Source organism: Eumetopias jubatus, unplaced genomic scaffold (assembly GCF_037043125.1).
Source record: "Eumetopias jubatus isolate StellerSeaLion01/CBP00866 unplaced genomic scaffold, mEumJub1_p1.0 scaffold_4, whole genome shotgun sequence".
In the NCBI taxonomy this organism is placed as follows: domain Eukaryota; kingdom Metazoa; phylum Chordata; class Mammalia; order Carnivora; family Otariidae; genus Eumetopias; species Eumetopias jubatus.
The window spans coordinates 15,957,672-15,972,484 of NW_028274810.1; the positions used below are offsets into that span (position 1 = coordinate 15,957,672).

Here is a 14,813-nt window from a genome sequence, read left to right on the forward strand (position 1 = left end):
AAAATAATGCAGGGTAGGGGTGTTTGGGTGGGGCTCTGCCTTCGGCTCAGGTCATGATCCCGGGGTCCTGGGATTGAGTCCCACATTGGGCTCCCTGCTCAGCTGGAAGTCTGCTTCTCTCCCCCCGCCCCATGCGCTCTCTCACTAATAAATAAAATCTTTAAAAAAATAATGCAGGGTAAAGAGAGAAGTATGGTGGGTGGGGATAGGTCTATTTGTTTGACTTAAACTCATTTGGAAAGTGTAGAGCATGGTGTCAGTGGGACTTAGAATCTAGGGGTAGAAGGTAAGATTAGGCATGATGAGAAAACAAGATGACAAAGGGTAAGCAAGGGTACTGGCCACTGGAAGGAACAGATGCAACTGACAGCTTGAAGAGGTCAAGATTTGGTGATTGTCCAAATGCGGGAAGGGTGGAAATAGGTAGAGCCAAGGATGATTTTCACACCAAAAGAGTAGGAGACCAGGAAAATGATGAAATAAGCACATTTGGAAAGGGAGATGGACGTGAGAATTCAAGTTCATAAATGAGGCAGCTAGCAGCTTAAGGCAAAAACTCTAAGTCCAGGAATCCTGTACAGAAGATTTGTTAACTTTTTTTAAAAAAAGATTTTATTTATTTATTTAGATAGAGAGATATGGAGAGAGAGAGAGCATGAGCAGGGGAGCGGGAGAAGGGCAGAGGGTGAGGGAGAAGCAGACTCCTTGCTGAGCAGGGAGCCCGATTCAGGGCTCAATCATGACCTGAGCCGAAGGTAGACACTTAATGGACTGAGCCATCTAGGCGCCCCCATTTATTAACTTCTCAAAAATTTCTTTAAATATTTTTAAATTGTAGTAAAATATACGTAACACTTACATTTTTCTTCCCAGGTGTGTGTATAAGATACTGATTTGACAAGTCTATATGTTATGCTAAAACTTCCCATTTTAGGTGTATAGTTCAGTGGCATTAAGTACATTCACACTGTTGTGCAACCATCACCACCATCCATCCTTAGAACTCTTCCATCATCCCAAACTGAACCCTGTACTCATTAACCATTAACACCCAATTCCTTCCCCCACCCCAAGCCCCTGGCAACCACCATTCTACTTTTTCTCCATGAATTTGACTACTTTAAGTATCTCATACAAATGGAATCATACTGAAGGGCAGGAAAAATAATTTTCTCTCTACCCTTCTGAGTTTTTGGCTGAGACCCCTGTATTAAAAGACATATTAACAAGAGAAAAACAGAGCTTATTAACATGTATACCTCATATAACCAGGGGAGATACTTGGGAAGAATGAATAAATCCCAGAGGAAGCCCAAGCCACCACTTTATATACCATCTTCAGTATAAACAAAGGAAGATGTTGGGGTGGGGGTGTTGGGGGAAGCCAGTTATGGGAGGTTACCAGGAAAAGCACAGTAAACAAGGGTAAGGTTTGTTTTGCACATTTAAATCAGTGTGTCTTCTCCATTTATAAGATTTCTTGTGATTTGGTCATCTTTCTTTGGCTGGTATAAAGAGGGAGACACCATTACAGATGCAGATTTCTTTTCTAAATGTAAATTTCCCTTACAAAAAGGTAACTTCTATTGTGTTTTCAGAGCTTCTCCTGTGTCTTCTGTTTCTGGAAATAATCATTTCAAAACAACCCTGATGCCCAAGAGGCATACTTTGCGGGAGCATATTCTACTACCCATATTCTTGCCTTTGAAACGTCTTCAATTTTCATATCCTGAAGCTCAGCTGGTAGATTTTTCCATATCTCATTGAACCAGTCCTTAATCTTTTTTTTTTTTAAGATTTTATTTATTTATTTGACAGAGAGAGACACAGCGAGAGAGGGAACACAAGCAGTGGGAGTGGGAGAGGGCGAAGCAGGCTTCCCGCTGAGCGGGGAGCACGATGTGGGGCTCGATCCCAGGACCCTGGGATCATGACCTGAGCCGAAGGCAGATGCTTAAGGACTGAGCCACCCAGGCGCCCCAGTCCTTAATCCTGAGACTAGGTCAATTAAGTTAAAGAGCTGTACCTCATTTCAGAAGGTGATGTTTCAGGTGAGCTTCCAAAGTTAGGCCTAAATGGTGCAATCAATAGGGATTTAATAAGAGGCATTTCTAGAGGCACCTGGGTGGCTCAATCAGTTAAGTGTAAGACTCTTGGTTTTTGGCTCAGGTGGTGATCTCAGGGTCCTGAGATGGAGTCCCGAGTAGGGGCTGCACTCAGAGTCTGCTTGAGGTCATCTCTCCCTCTCCCTCTGCCCCTTCTGCTTGTGCTCGCACTCTCTCTCTCAAATAAATAAATAAATCCTAAAAAAAAATATTAAGAGACATCTATGGAAACAAAGGAAAAACAAAAGTTAATGGAACAGAGTATAAACTGAGTTTTGGGGTCCAGAGGGCAGTTAGTCAAGAAGATTTCTAGATGTTGGGCTTGAAGCATCTTCAGAGTGAGGAGAGGCAGTGGTAATCATAGATTCTCCTGGGTTGCAGTTTGAATGTCTCTGGTGATGTCATCAGGTGTCTGGTTCCAGTGAACTTTGTGGTTTGGCCCACATAACAAGGCATGAAGGCTGTCCATACATGAGCTGTTGTGATTTCTGTGGAGTTTACATCAAGTCACCCAACTTCAGCTTTCAGGGTTTTGGGAAAACGACAGTTTTTGTTCTTATTGATCCCAAGTCAGAAGGGTGGGAGAAAACTGAAAATCTCCATATCTATTGGAGAAAACTAGAAGATTTGAAGATCCAGTCCAGTTTGCAGGTAGATAACAAAACCTCAGACAATGAACAGTACTAACATTTGATATCCCCAAAAGTATGCCACTGAAAATTATTTTTCCTCCTCTCCCTGCCCCCTTACAGTATTTGTCCTTTTTGTGACTGGCTTATCACTTAGCATAATGTCTTCAAGTTTCAACCATATTGGAGCATGTTAGAATTTCATTCCTTTTAAAGGATGAACAATATTTCATTGTATGTATACACAACTTTTACTTATTGATGGACATGTGGATTGTTGCTACCTTTTGCTGTTCTGAGTGTAACTGCTGTGAACACTGGTGTGCAAATATCTGTTCAAGTCTCTGCTTTCAATTCTTCTGCATATATACTGTTAATAGATAAACTGAAGCAAATCGAAATTTTTAAGAATTGGAGCAACCATCAGTTTGGATCTGGTAGATCCTAACCACTGCCAGGAACTAGAGGAAAGACTTCTATACAGAAGATGCCAAGCAAAGCAAGGAAATTATTTGATTGGTTACTGCTTCACCAGGTACCTTATTTGGGAAAGCCTAGGTGGCTGTTTGCCATTGTATATTCTTAGGTCTCCATGTGAGGCATCTACAGGCTTAGGTTTGGGTTTGCTTATGTAGGCTGCCCAGGCATTAGGGACACCTCAGTCTAATGGCCTCCTTTGTTTAATGAATTTAAAAATAGCCAGAAGTGGAATTCACTCAACTCTTAAGATTGTGTTTAAATTATATATCCTGTAATAAGGAATATGCTCCTCTAATGAAGACAATCTACTAAAACTGCAGTTTCCCCAGGCCAATAGGAACGTCTCAAACAGTGAAGCTTGAGTTGTATGTTTTTTTTTTTTAATGTTTATTTATTCATGAGAGAGAGAGAGAGAGGCAGAGGCAGAGGGAGAAGCAGGCTCCCCGCCTAGCGGGGAGCCCGATGCGGGACTCGATCCCAGGACCCTGGGATCATGACCTGAGCCGAAGGCAGACGCTTAACCATCTGAACCACCCAGGCGCCCCTGCCTGTTTTTTTTTTTACCATGAGACCAGACCGCTCAAAACACGAAAGACAAGAACTGTGTCATCTATTTTTGTGACATTCCAAAGCTGTTAATACTGTCCTTTGCATATTGTGGTATTAATATTTGAAAGTACAGTTCTAACATATAATGTACGGTATACTAGCGGATTATTAATTCATTAACAAACACCAGCTTTTGAGTCTCTTATAATGGACTAAAAAGATATTTTTCCCAAAGAAAGCAGCTTCGCATCTTCTCTTCCCCTCCTTAAACTCCTCCACCACATACAATAAAGAAATAACTGATTATAAAGTGTCAAGTTGGATGTCTGGCAGGGGCAGGACATGATACAGTAACTTTTCTAAGAGATCACACAGTTGCACCCCCAGCATGCAGAAATTACCAGTTGGAGGGCTGGGGGCTGAAAGAACGTTCTTCTGAGCTCAGGTGTTACTGGACCGACTTTATCCAGCCCAGAGCGTCCTCAAGGGCCCTGTGGATTGTTCCTAGGATCTGAGAGACGGCGGATTAGGTCACAAGCCGGCAGCCGGCTCGCGCTCAGCCTGGCCGCTGGCCTTGCTGCCTTCCACTGCCCGGGACCGTTTTCTGTTCTTTGTGCGAACCGGAGAGCCAGGAACGCAACAGCCGCCGGAGCCGGCCGCCCTGCTCGCGGCCCGCAGATGCACCTGGCGCGGCGCCGCCTCGGTCCAACAGTCTCGGCCCCCGGCGAGCCAGGCCGGGTCGCAGCCGCGCGCCAGCGGGGGCGTGGCGGGGACACTGGTCTCCTCCAAGGTTCGGAGGGACTCCTCCAAAATGGCTTCGGGGCATGCGCCACAGCGGCCGTTAAGAGACGCAAAACCGACGCCTCGCAGCCTGGAGCCTGGAGGCACAGGGCTGTCGGGCTGCAGATTAGGGCGGACGGCGGGAGCGCCCGCGGCGCAGGTGTGGGCGCCGCAGGTGTGGCCGCGGGCGGGTAACGTCACGCAGCGAGGTAGTGCGTGCGGGGGCGTCAGGGGCGGGGCCTGAAGTCAAATACAGTGGTGGCCGCGGGCCAGCACCGTAGTGTTCGCTGCGCTTTTTCTTCCCCGCTGGTGTGCTCTTTCGGGGGTAAGACGTGCGGGGACCGGGTACTCATGCGCTATGAGAACTCTGACATTACGTCGCTTTGGGGGGGGGCGGTGAGATACGATTTAATAACTCCTCTAAGTTGGTGATTGACATGTTGTGTACATTTTAGGCTGAGAACCAAAATTTAAATTCAAGTCCATCAGTGAACTGGATATCGGAAGTGTTTTTAGCTTCTCAGTTACTTCGGGCATTTTTTTTTTCTCCTTGAAATTTCATTTTGATCATGGATGAGGAAGTGATTGAAAATCAATTTGGGGTGCCTGCTGTCTCATGGGGTAGAGCATGCGATTCTTGATCTCATGGTCATGAATTAAAGTCCGACGTTGGTGGTGGAGCCTGATTTAAAAAATGATGAAGCAGATAATAAACTTGAGGGCTTTGATGAAATAGTCGTAATTCATAGGATTGTTCAGATTGTATCAAACCTAGCAGGAAAAGGGAAGAAGGGGAGTTAACTGCATTTAGCTAGGTTTGTCCTGGTGAAAAGTGACTTGGGCTTTCTGAGCCTGTTTTATCTGAATCCATGCTTATTAAGCAAATTCTGTTGATTAGATGATAACAGGTAAAGAGAAGGGAGGAAGCTTGATCTGTCCCTTGTTGATCTAGGCAACTATTGGCATCCAGTCTCCTTTATAAAAAACCATATTTACAGTTGGGTCATTGCTGATTCATAGAGCTTGAAGGGATACATTGGCTTCTTTGTTTCAAGAAAACTTGAACTTGGAAACAAAATGGAAGAAAACAAACAGGTAATGCTGCTTTTCTTTTAAACCTGCTTGTATGACTCTCAAGAAGTATCCCTGAGATGGATTGTGAGGTAGTTAAAAGTAAAATTTCATCAAATTTGGCTCCTAGCATTTCTTGGTGTTGGATGGGATCGAACAAGGATATACATAGATAAAATTCCATATTTGTATATGAAGTGAAAAAAGTATCAGTTATTTTAAGTAGCAAAATCTTTAAAAATACTCAAGTGGTATTTTAGTAGTGTTAGTGTGCTTTTGGATCTGCGACGATTTTGTTCACTAAAGATGAATTGAGGAGGTGTGGGGTGAGGCCTGAGATTCTGCATTTCAAGGAAGTCCAGGTAAGGAGGACCAATGGGAACCACATTTGGAGTGTGTGCTGTCCAATAGGTAGCCACATGCTACACGTGGTTACTGAACACTTAAAAATGCCTTATTAAGACTTAAATAAAAGGAAGTCTTCAGTCAGGACCACCACAAGAGCATTGCAGTAGGGGAGAGATGGTGAAAACCCCCATTTTCAACTGCTGGGGATTTATAGCCATGAGCAGAAGGGCTGAGCGGATGGAAGAGACCACAAGAGTTTTGGGTTTTAAGCAGAATTTAATAGGATTCTTTTTTTTTTTTAAAGATTTTATTTATTTGACAGAGAGAGACACAGCAAGAGACGGAACACAAGCAGGGGGAGTGGGAGAGGGAGAGGGAGAAGCAGAAGCAGGCTCCCCACTGAGCAGGGAGCCCGATGCGGGGCTCGATCCCAGGACCCTGAGATCATGACCTGAGCCGAAGGCAGACGCTTAACGACTGAGCCACGCAGGCACCCAATAGGATTCTTGATAAGGCAGCTCAGGGGGATCAGATTATTAAGGGGTGGTGGCAAGGAATTTGATCAGATTATGAGATTAAGGGTGGGGAATTCTCTAACTTGACTTAGTAGGATTCTTGCTAAACTGGCCTAAGCAGGCCCAAGACAGGATGGTGTCCAGGTCAAGGCCTAATCAGAAGACGGCTTAGAGGAGCCTGACTTTAGTTTCGTCAAGGAGTCTCAATCTCCTGCCTACCTGTATTCCATTCTTTGGCAGTTCATTAAAGGTCCCTTGTGGCTAGGAGACTTAGACTTGTTAAATGCATTAGTAGTTTTCCCTTCAGCTGACTCTAAGCCCTCAGAAGCATAAAGCCAGATTATCACTTAATAAAAGATAAAAGACCGTGGAGGCTTGGATGAACCGTGGAGGAAATGCAGTACCACTGGGTGATATTTTTTTTTTTTTTTTTGGACAGAGGTGGTTGAAAGGCCAATGGATTTTACCAAGTAATTGGGAAACGAAGCTGGTTTTTTCTTAATTCCTGAAGTTGCACATGATTTCTGTTTCAGTGCAACAGTATGGATAATTGTGAAGTTCCCAGCAAGAAAGTGATTGAGTTCAAACCACCAGTGTATGAACAGAGATACTGCTTTGTTAAAAACTTAGTGAATCGACATGGACTCAGGAAGGTAAGTATCTTTCCAAACACTGAAGACTGTCTTATCAACTGTTTAGGCAAAAAATACAAGAAAAACTTAAGGATTTGGCAAGTGAGCAGAGGCTATTTGAAGATGTGTTGCAAGGAAGGGAAGGGATTAGTGCAATAGGGAGAACACTGACCATAAGAGCTGCATGCACCAATAGTTGGGGAAAAGGGGAAAAAGGTTTTTCTCTAGAGTAAACAACTGATCTGTGGGGGAGTGGGATGAAAGTGGTGTGATTGGAGAGTATAATGTGTTAATCTAAGGCTATCCTGTTTTCCGGGAAGGGGCCTTAAATACAGGCTGCTTCTGTCTTCAGACTGAGGGCAGGGTAAAGTTCAGGGGTCTGTGGGAAGGAGAAGTTTTTTGTTTTTTTTTTTTAAAGATTTTATTTATTTGAGAGAGAGAGAGCACATGAGAGGGGGGAGGGTCAGAGGGAGAAGCAGACTCCCTGCTGAGCAGGGAGCCAAATGTGGGACTCGATCCTAGGACTCCAGGATCATGACCTGAGCCGAAGGCAGTCGCCCAACCAACTGAGCCACCCAGGCGCCCGGAAGGAGAAGCTTGAGCTAAATTTTGGTTAACAAGAAATTGGGTATACTATGTACAAAACAGTTTAAAACTTCCTAAGGCTGTAGTTGGCTTTTGGACTAGGTTTTTTAAAGTTTTTATTTTAGAGTGAGAGCATAAGCCGGAGGGGAGAGGCAAAGGGAGAAGCAGACTCCTGGCTGAGCCGGGAGCCCGATGCGGGACTCCATCCCAGGACCCTGGGATCATGACCTGAGCTGAAGGCAGACGCTTAACCAACCGAGCCACCCAGGCGCCCCAGACTAGGTTTTTTTTTGAGGCTGTGTAACCCTTCTCCCACTGTCCCATAAATATGCCAGCTTCAGAAAGGAAAATTACTGCTTGTGGCTAAGGGTGTAATATTGTGGTAGATTGCAAGGTTTACCTAAAATATTGAAGGTAAAAAAATGAAACACATCTGAGGAAAAATTGGATTGAATATAGGTTGAATGTGCCTATTGCTAGGGTATAGTTATATTCCCTTTTTCCAGAGGGGAATTTTTTTTGGAAGCAACTTAGTAAATGCTATAATTGGTTTTCTGATGGAGTGAATTTTGAGGTAAACTTTACTCTGTTTCAGATTTAACACTTTGTGCATCTTAGGATAATATGGTATCTTTCATGTTTGAGTATCCAAAAATAGTTAAAATCTGCAGGTACCCCCTTAATTAAGGCTGGATTAGAGCCAGTTAGCTACCCTGGAAGCTGATTTGGGATATCTTTGGGATTGGGGGCCATTAAACTTAAATCTTAATTTTCTTTTCCTCCTAAAGTGGGAATCAAATTTAGGTGATAGCGGTTAATGAAGACTTTAGTGCACAATTAAGAAATCCATTTAAGAATACATACAAATGTACATTAGGGGATTAGATTAACAACACTGAATATAAATCCCTAAAACATTGGTCAAGATCAGGCACCCTTGTGTTAAGTTAGAAGCCGCTCAGAGGTTCAAAGTTTTGTTTTATAGGGTACCTGCCTACCATGTGGGATTTTCTGGGTGCCAGACCCTGAGGGTGTTCTGGGTGCCAGGTACACACCTGAATTCCTTTCTTACAGTCCAAACACTAACAGCTTATTTCCTGCCCACTCCTCCCTTAAGTTTCAGACTAATTTCCTTTTTGTGTACTTTTTTTCTACCAAAAAGATCTTGACATAATTATATGGTAATTCTGATAACCACTTACACTCTAAAAGTTTTTGGTCCTATTTGATTTCTGGCAGTAATGTCTTCAATGTTCTGTTTCACCCGTAGATTGCAGACTTGGGATTCGGTGATGCCACACTTTTATGGATGCTGAAATATCACCGCTGTGTTCAGTATCTTGTTGGAGTAGATATTGCTGCCAGACCCTTTGAATGGGGAGGGTAAGACCAAGTTTCTGAAAGTATTGTGCATTAATCTAAAACGAGTAGCACTATGAGGAAGTGTCGTTTTATACAGCTTATTTTAAAAGATTGGCACTGAGAGCCTCAATCAAGCTCACTGAATGACTGTGCCATAACATTGTGAATGATACAGTAGTTTTTCCTACCAACGTAGAAAGTATAGCCTGTTAAATTATAGTAGACAAAGCATTGCAGATTCAATTTTCAATGGCAAAACGCTGGACACCAGGAGAACTCATTAGAGGATCGAAATTGCCCCAGACCTCTTTAATTTAAGCCCGAGCAGCTCTCCAGTCTCATATATATTGACTTGCAGATTTTTTTCAGGACTGTTTTTCTTCTAAAGAAAGTTAATCAGTGATCCAAAGGGAGCTGGAAGACCAAAAGTATTAAATGGCGAGAGCATCGGCAGTATTCAATCTTGTTCTCATTGGCCAGTAATCTATGAGGAAGTTAACCCTATGACCTCGTGCTTACTACCTCAAGTCATAGAAAACTCATTTAGGTAGACACTGATCAGAGGATCAGATCATCAGAATTCTATAGCTGGTGAGATTCTGAATAGATTATAGTGTTAATTTCCCTTCTGTTTTTGCAGGGGTAGGTTGTCTCCAGGAGTGGGGGGTTACATCGTTCCTCGGGAACTAGATTTGACCATAACCTTGTACCGTGGTTCTGCTGTACAAAAAGACTCCCGTTTGTGTGGATTTGACTTGATAACATGTATTGAATTGTAAGTATTAAAACTGATTCTTACTGTATAAATTTATTAGAAAAATCTGATTTTGTTCTCAGTAAATTGAGTGTCCTAACTAGATTTAAGTTGTATGAGTGTCCTAACTAGATTTAAGTTGTAATCAAATTTATTTGTAAAGCAAGTTGACGGGATTGACTTTAATTTCAGATTTACAGATGGAGGAGCTGCAAAATAGCACCAGGAATATCCTGTATCCAGACTCACCTCTTAAAGTTTTCCTTATTTTTTAAGGATTTTGAGTGCAAGAGACCTCTAGAGCACCAGGAAGAGCATGAGCTGGGTGGAGGGGCAGAGGCAGAGGGAGAAGCAGGCTCCCCGCTGAGCAGGGAGCCCGACAGGACACAGGGCTGGATCCCAGGGACCTGAGCTAAAGGTAGACGCTTAATCATGGAGCCCACCCAGGCGCCCCTACTTTTTAAACACAGTATTTTTGAGCAGGGACGCCTGGATGGCTCAGTTAAGCGTCTGCCTTCGACTCAGGTCATGATCCCAGGGTCCTGGGATGGAGCCCCATATTGGGCTCCTTGCTCAGCAGGGAGCCTGCTTCTCCCTCTGCCGCTCCCCCTGCTTGTGCTCATGCGTCCTTTCTCTGACAAATCTTTATATTTGAGCACAGGTACATTTCTGTGGAATTTAACACATGTAGTTTAATGTAACTTACAGTCAAGGCACAGAACCGTTCCATTAACCCCCAAACAAACTCGGGCTGACCCCTTTGTGGCCACACCTTTCTCTCACCCCCAGCCAGCATCATCCATTTTGCAGCATTGTTTTTGAGAACACTATAAAATTATCTAATTTCTTGGCAGTTTGTTCCTTATTCCTGAGTATTCCTTTGTATGATACGCCACCTTTTCAAGCATTTAAGGCTATTTGGGTTTCCAGTGTGGAGTTATTATGAATAGAACCGATACCATTCATGGAACAGGTTTTACATGAACACAAGTTTCATTTAACCCTGGGAGTGGGATTATTGGGTCATATGATTTTTCTGATTCAGATTTTTGCTCTTTTTTCCTCCATTGTCTTAACGCTTATGCATTGATTTTTTTTTCTTCTAATGTGTGAATTTAAAGCAATAAATTTCACTCTAAGTGCATTATAGCTCTAACTATACATGTTTTGATGTGTAGTATTTGCACTGATACTGCAAAGAAGCCAAATTGAAGCTCCTGAGTCATTTACCTATGTGTGTTCCTCTTACTGGTCTGAACGGTTATGTTGCCCTCCCATCACCATCCTGCTGAGCTGTAGTGGTTATGGGGAGATATATGTGCACATTTGCCCTAAAAATCATGTCAGTTGTGTCTTTAGAAACTTTTTTCGGGGCGCTTGGGTGGCTCGGTCGTTAAGCATCTGCCTTCGGCTCAGGTCATGCGAGCCCCATGTCGGGCTCCCTGCTCGGCGGGGAGCCTGCTTCTCCCTCTCCCACTCCCCCTGCTTGTGTTCCCTCTCTTGCTCGCTCGCTCTCTGTCAAATAAATAAAGATCTTAAAAAAAAAAAACCCACAACATTTTTCAGGCATATACTCTGTGTCAAATTGCTTCTCCTGTTCCTCTTTAAGGCAAAGATAAAAGTGGATTAGATTAACATATAGCATCAGGATAGAAATGGCTCACTGGGTCTAGTGGACGCCTGTACTGGGGCAGTTGTTCTGGTCCTTGGATGTGGGTGAGAATCTACTGGGATCTGATGCTGAAACCCACAACTTTTGTGAGGCATGTGTTCTAGTCTCATAGCACTGCACGCCTCCTGGGGAGCTTATACTTATGCTCATACTTTTTAGTTACCAACAACGAGGCCCAGAGAGCCCTGAAAGAGGGGGCAACGTGGTCCAAGGGCAGGGTGAGTATTTAGGTCATGTAAGTACCGTTTTAAAGATTCAGAAGGGATAAATGTAGAGATTGTTTTGCTAAATCAACTAGGAAAATAATTGCATTGTCTTTCCCATTGACCATTTCAGGATAGAACACTTAGATTCTGAAGATCTGGCCAAGTTTCCTGAAGTCGTATTTGGGTACTTTTCTCCGGGTATGGTTGTCATCAGCACACCAAACTCTGAATTCAATCCCCTGTTTCCAGCATCAACCTTTAGAGATCCAGATCACAGATTTGAGTGGAACAGAACGCAGTTTCAGACGTGGTGAGTTCATAAATGTTTTTGTGAATTTTGTGGTGGGGTTGAGGGGGTGGGGGGAGATTACCCCACAGGAAGTCAGTCTTGATACCTGTACATGACTGAAGTTTTTTATCCTAATAAAGTTTCCCAAAATTCAGCTTGGTATTTAATAAAAGGGATCACCATATTTGGGCAAAATAAATGGAAGTTTTTGGTCTCAGGCAGCTAAGCAAAGTGGGGCACCAGGTATCTTCTTTTGTTTTTTTTTAAACATTTTATTTATTTATTTGACAGAGAGAGAGAGCAAGAGCAGGAACACAAGCAGGGGGAGTGGGAGAGGGAGAAGTAGGCTTCCCGCCAAGCAGGGAGCCCGATGTGGGACTCGATCCCAGGACCCTGGGATCATGACCTGAGCTGAAGGCAGACGCTTAACGACTGAGCCACCCAGGCGCCCGGCACCAGGTATCTTCTGATATGATGTCAGGAGTAGGAGTATTGGTGTGGAGATGAAACAAAACAGGAAGGGGGTGTGTATAGGGCAGTGAGGGTGAGCCTTATGCCCTGACACAAGTGTTCCTTGACAGATGGACAGATGGTCATGTTTCTGTCATGATTGCAAACCCAAATAGGAGTTTGTAGCCATTGTGGTCTCCTTTCTCATGCCTACACTCTCTGCTCCATAACTTTCCCTTTCTCCATATTTTTGTGATTACCTGGAAACTTGACTCAGGACCCTAAAGCCCCTCAGAAGTAAGTAAACCCTGTGTGGCATTATGTGTTGCTGTAAGAATTTGCAAGTTGGGAAGCATTTTAGCTCATTGTATTTTCTATTATACTGGAGATTTTTAATTTAACCAAACCTTTCAAAAATGCATTTCTTTTGATTTTAGGGCTTTGGATGTGGCAAAACTGTACAATTACTCTGTAGAGTTCACTGGTGTGGGGGATCCACCAGCAGGAGCTGAGCATGTTGGATACTGTACCCAGATAGGGGTCTTCCAGAAAAACATAGCAAAGGCGACTGAATCGAGCATTTCAGAGCCAGAGGAACACGTTCCAGAGGAACACATTTATGAAGTTGTGAGTATTCTTTGAGGTAGTGACCAGGGTAAGTAAGAAGCACGTGGGTTAGGATGGTGAACTCTGTAGGGGTCCCCACTGTAGAGATAAATGTAAATGAGCTTAGAATCCTTCATGCCCACAACTGCCTTCAGGGTTGGTCTATCTTCTTAGCCCTGGAGACCACCTGGCCTTTTGTCATGTCTCAAAGCACATTACAGAGAAAGATCAGAAGTCCTGGAAAGCCTCCAAGCTGATGTGCCAGTGACCCCCTATTGTAATTTGTTAGGATCAGCAGCACTTCCTCCATAGCGTGGCTCAGGAAATGAGTATTGCAGCTGAACCTCCAAGCTTCTCAGGCCCTTTGGGTTTCAGGAGGTATGGTGAAGAATAAGCACGTTGCCCTCCTAAGCATTTCTCTAATGTCATGTAGGAACATTGAGTTGGTATGAATTGGTGGAAAGCTGGCTTTGATCATTAGAATTTTTTTTTTAAAGATTTTAAAAGATTTTATTTATTTATTTGACAGAGAGAGACACAGAGAGGGAGCACAAGCAGGGGGAGCTGGAGAGGGAGAAGCAGGCTTCCCGCTGAGGAGGGAGCCCCATGCGGGGCTCGATCCCAGGACCCTGGGATCATGGCCTGAGCTGAAGGCAGACGCTTAACGACTGAGCCACCCAGGCGCCCCGATCATTAGAATTTTTAAAGCATATCAGATAGTTAATGACTGTGCTTGTGGCTTGATTCCCATTATATGGTGGCATGCATGGTAGTAGGATTTGATATGTATAGTTAATACACAGTTAATAATGTAAGAAGTTACTAATGAAGTGAAACCTCTTCCAATTTTTCCTTCAGGTTTACACCACGTCATACCCGAGTTTACAGCAAAGCAAATACTTCCGGCTTACTCTGAGTAGTGAGTCGGTCAAAGCAATCGGCTTAATGAAAAGCAGGTTTCTCCGGGGTCTGAGGAAAAGGGAGGGTGATCGAGTGGTACCACTTGGCAGTTGTACCCCACAGTTTGGATTAACAGAAGCTCAAAGGGCCGAAATAGAGCAGTCCCCCAAACCTTACAGTGTGGGAGAGAAGTTCTACGTACCCCTGGAAAGACTCATTATTTATCCGAAGGTGAACCACTTGGTGGCGGGTAGTATGGAGAAGCTGAGAACAATACTTGCTGAGGGACTTCGACTGAATGGAGATCAAAGTGCGGTGCAGGTGGAGTTGGTTGATTACCAAACACAACGCCTCTTTGATGAGCATTTAATCAGCCCTGTGCTGGAGTCGTAAGTTTAGGCAACTTGGTTTTGAATTTCTCTAACCTTGTTTTTCATATGCTTTTTGCAGGGTGGTGGAGAGGGTTCATAATGCGTTTGTTCATGTTTCTGTTAGACCCAGTTGGATGTGACTTTAAACATTCTTAAAGCAAATTGGATTGTCAAAATAAAACCTTTTCCCAGGGAATAAGTTTCAAAAGTTTCTAGGATTCTCTACCTCCTTTGGGCTAAATGCTCACCTGTACTGTAATATTTGCCTAAAACATACAGGAAATAATTGGAGATAAAAGCAGTCTCATCCCTGGCAGCTTACTGGGTGGAATTGGGGTTATTGTACCAGTTGAGAATGAACAGCTTCACCCTGGGGTGGAAACTGGTTTAAATGAGAGACCTGAGTATAGAGGTTAGCTGAGACGCTGACCTCTGCCACTAAAGGGACCTATTCATCTGCCTTCCTGTTCTGATGTACCTCAGGGATGAAGGTGTTTTTGAGTTTGTTT

At 43.7% G+C, this 14,813-nt stretch overlaps 1 protein-coding gene across 1 annotated transcript; it reads left to right on the forward strand.

Moving 5' to 3' along the window:
• Positions 1 to 7,015: 7,015 nt before the first annotated feature.
• Positions 7,016 to 14,402, forward strand: HENMT1 (HEN methyltransferase 1). The gene is made up of 6 exons (XM_028102138.2): positions 7,016 to 7,130; positions 8,965 to 9,077; positions 9,697 to 9,831; positions 11,819 to 11,998; positions 12,865 to 13,054; positions 13,892 to 14,402. The coding sequence occupies exons 1-6, from the start codon at positions 7,020 to 7,022 to the stop codon at positions 14,324 to 14,326; spliced, it is 1,164 nt and encodes a 387-aa protein (XP_027957939.2). The 5' UTR covers positions 7,016 to 7,019; the 3' UTR covers positions 14,327 to 14,402.
• Positions 14,403 to 14,813: the final 411 nt, after the last annotated feature.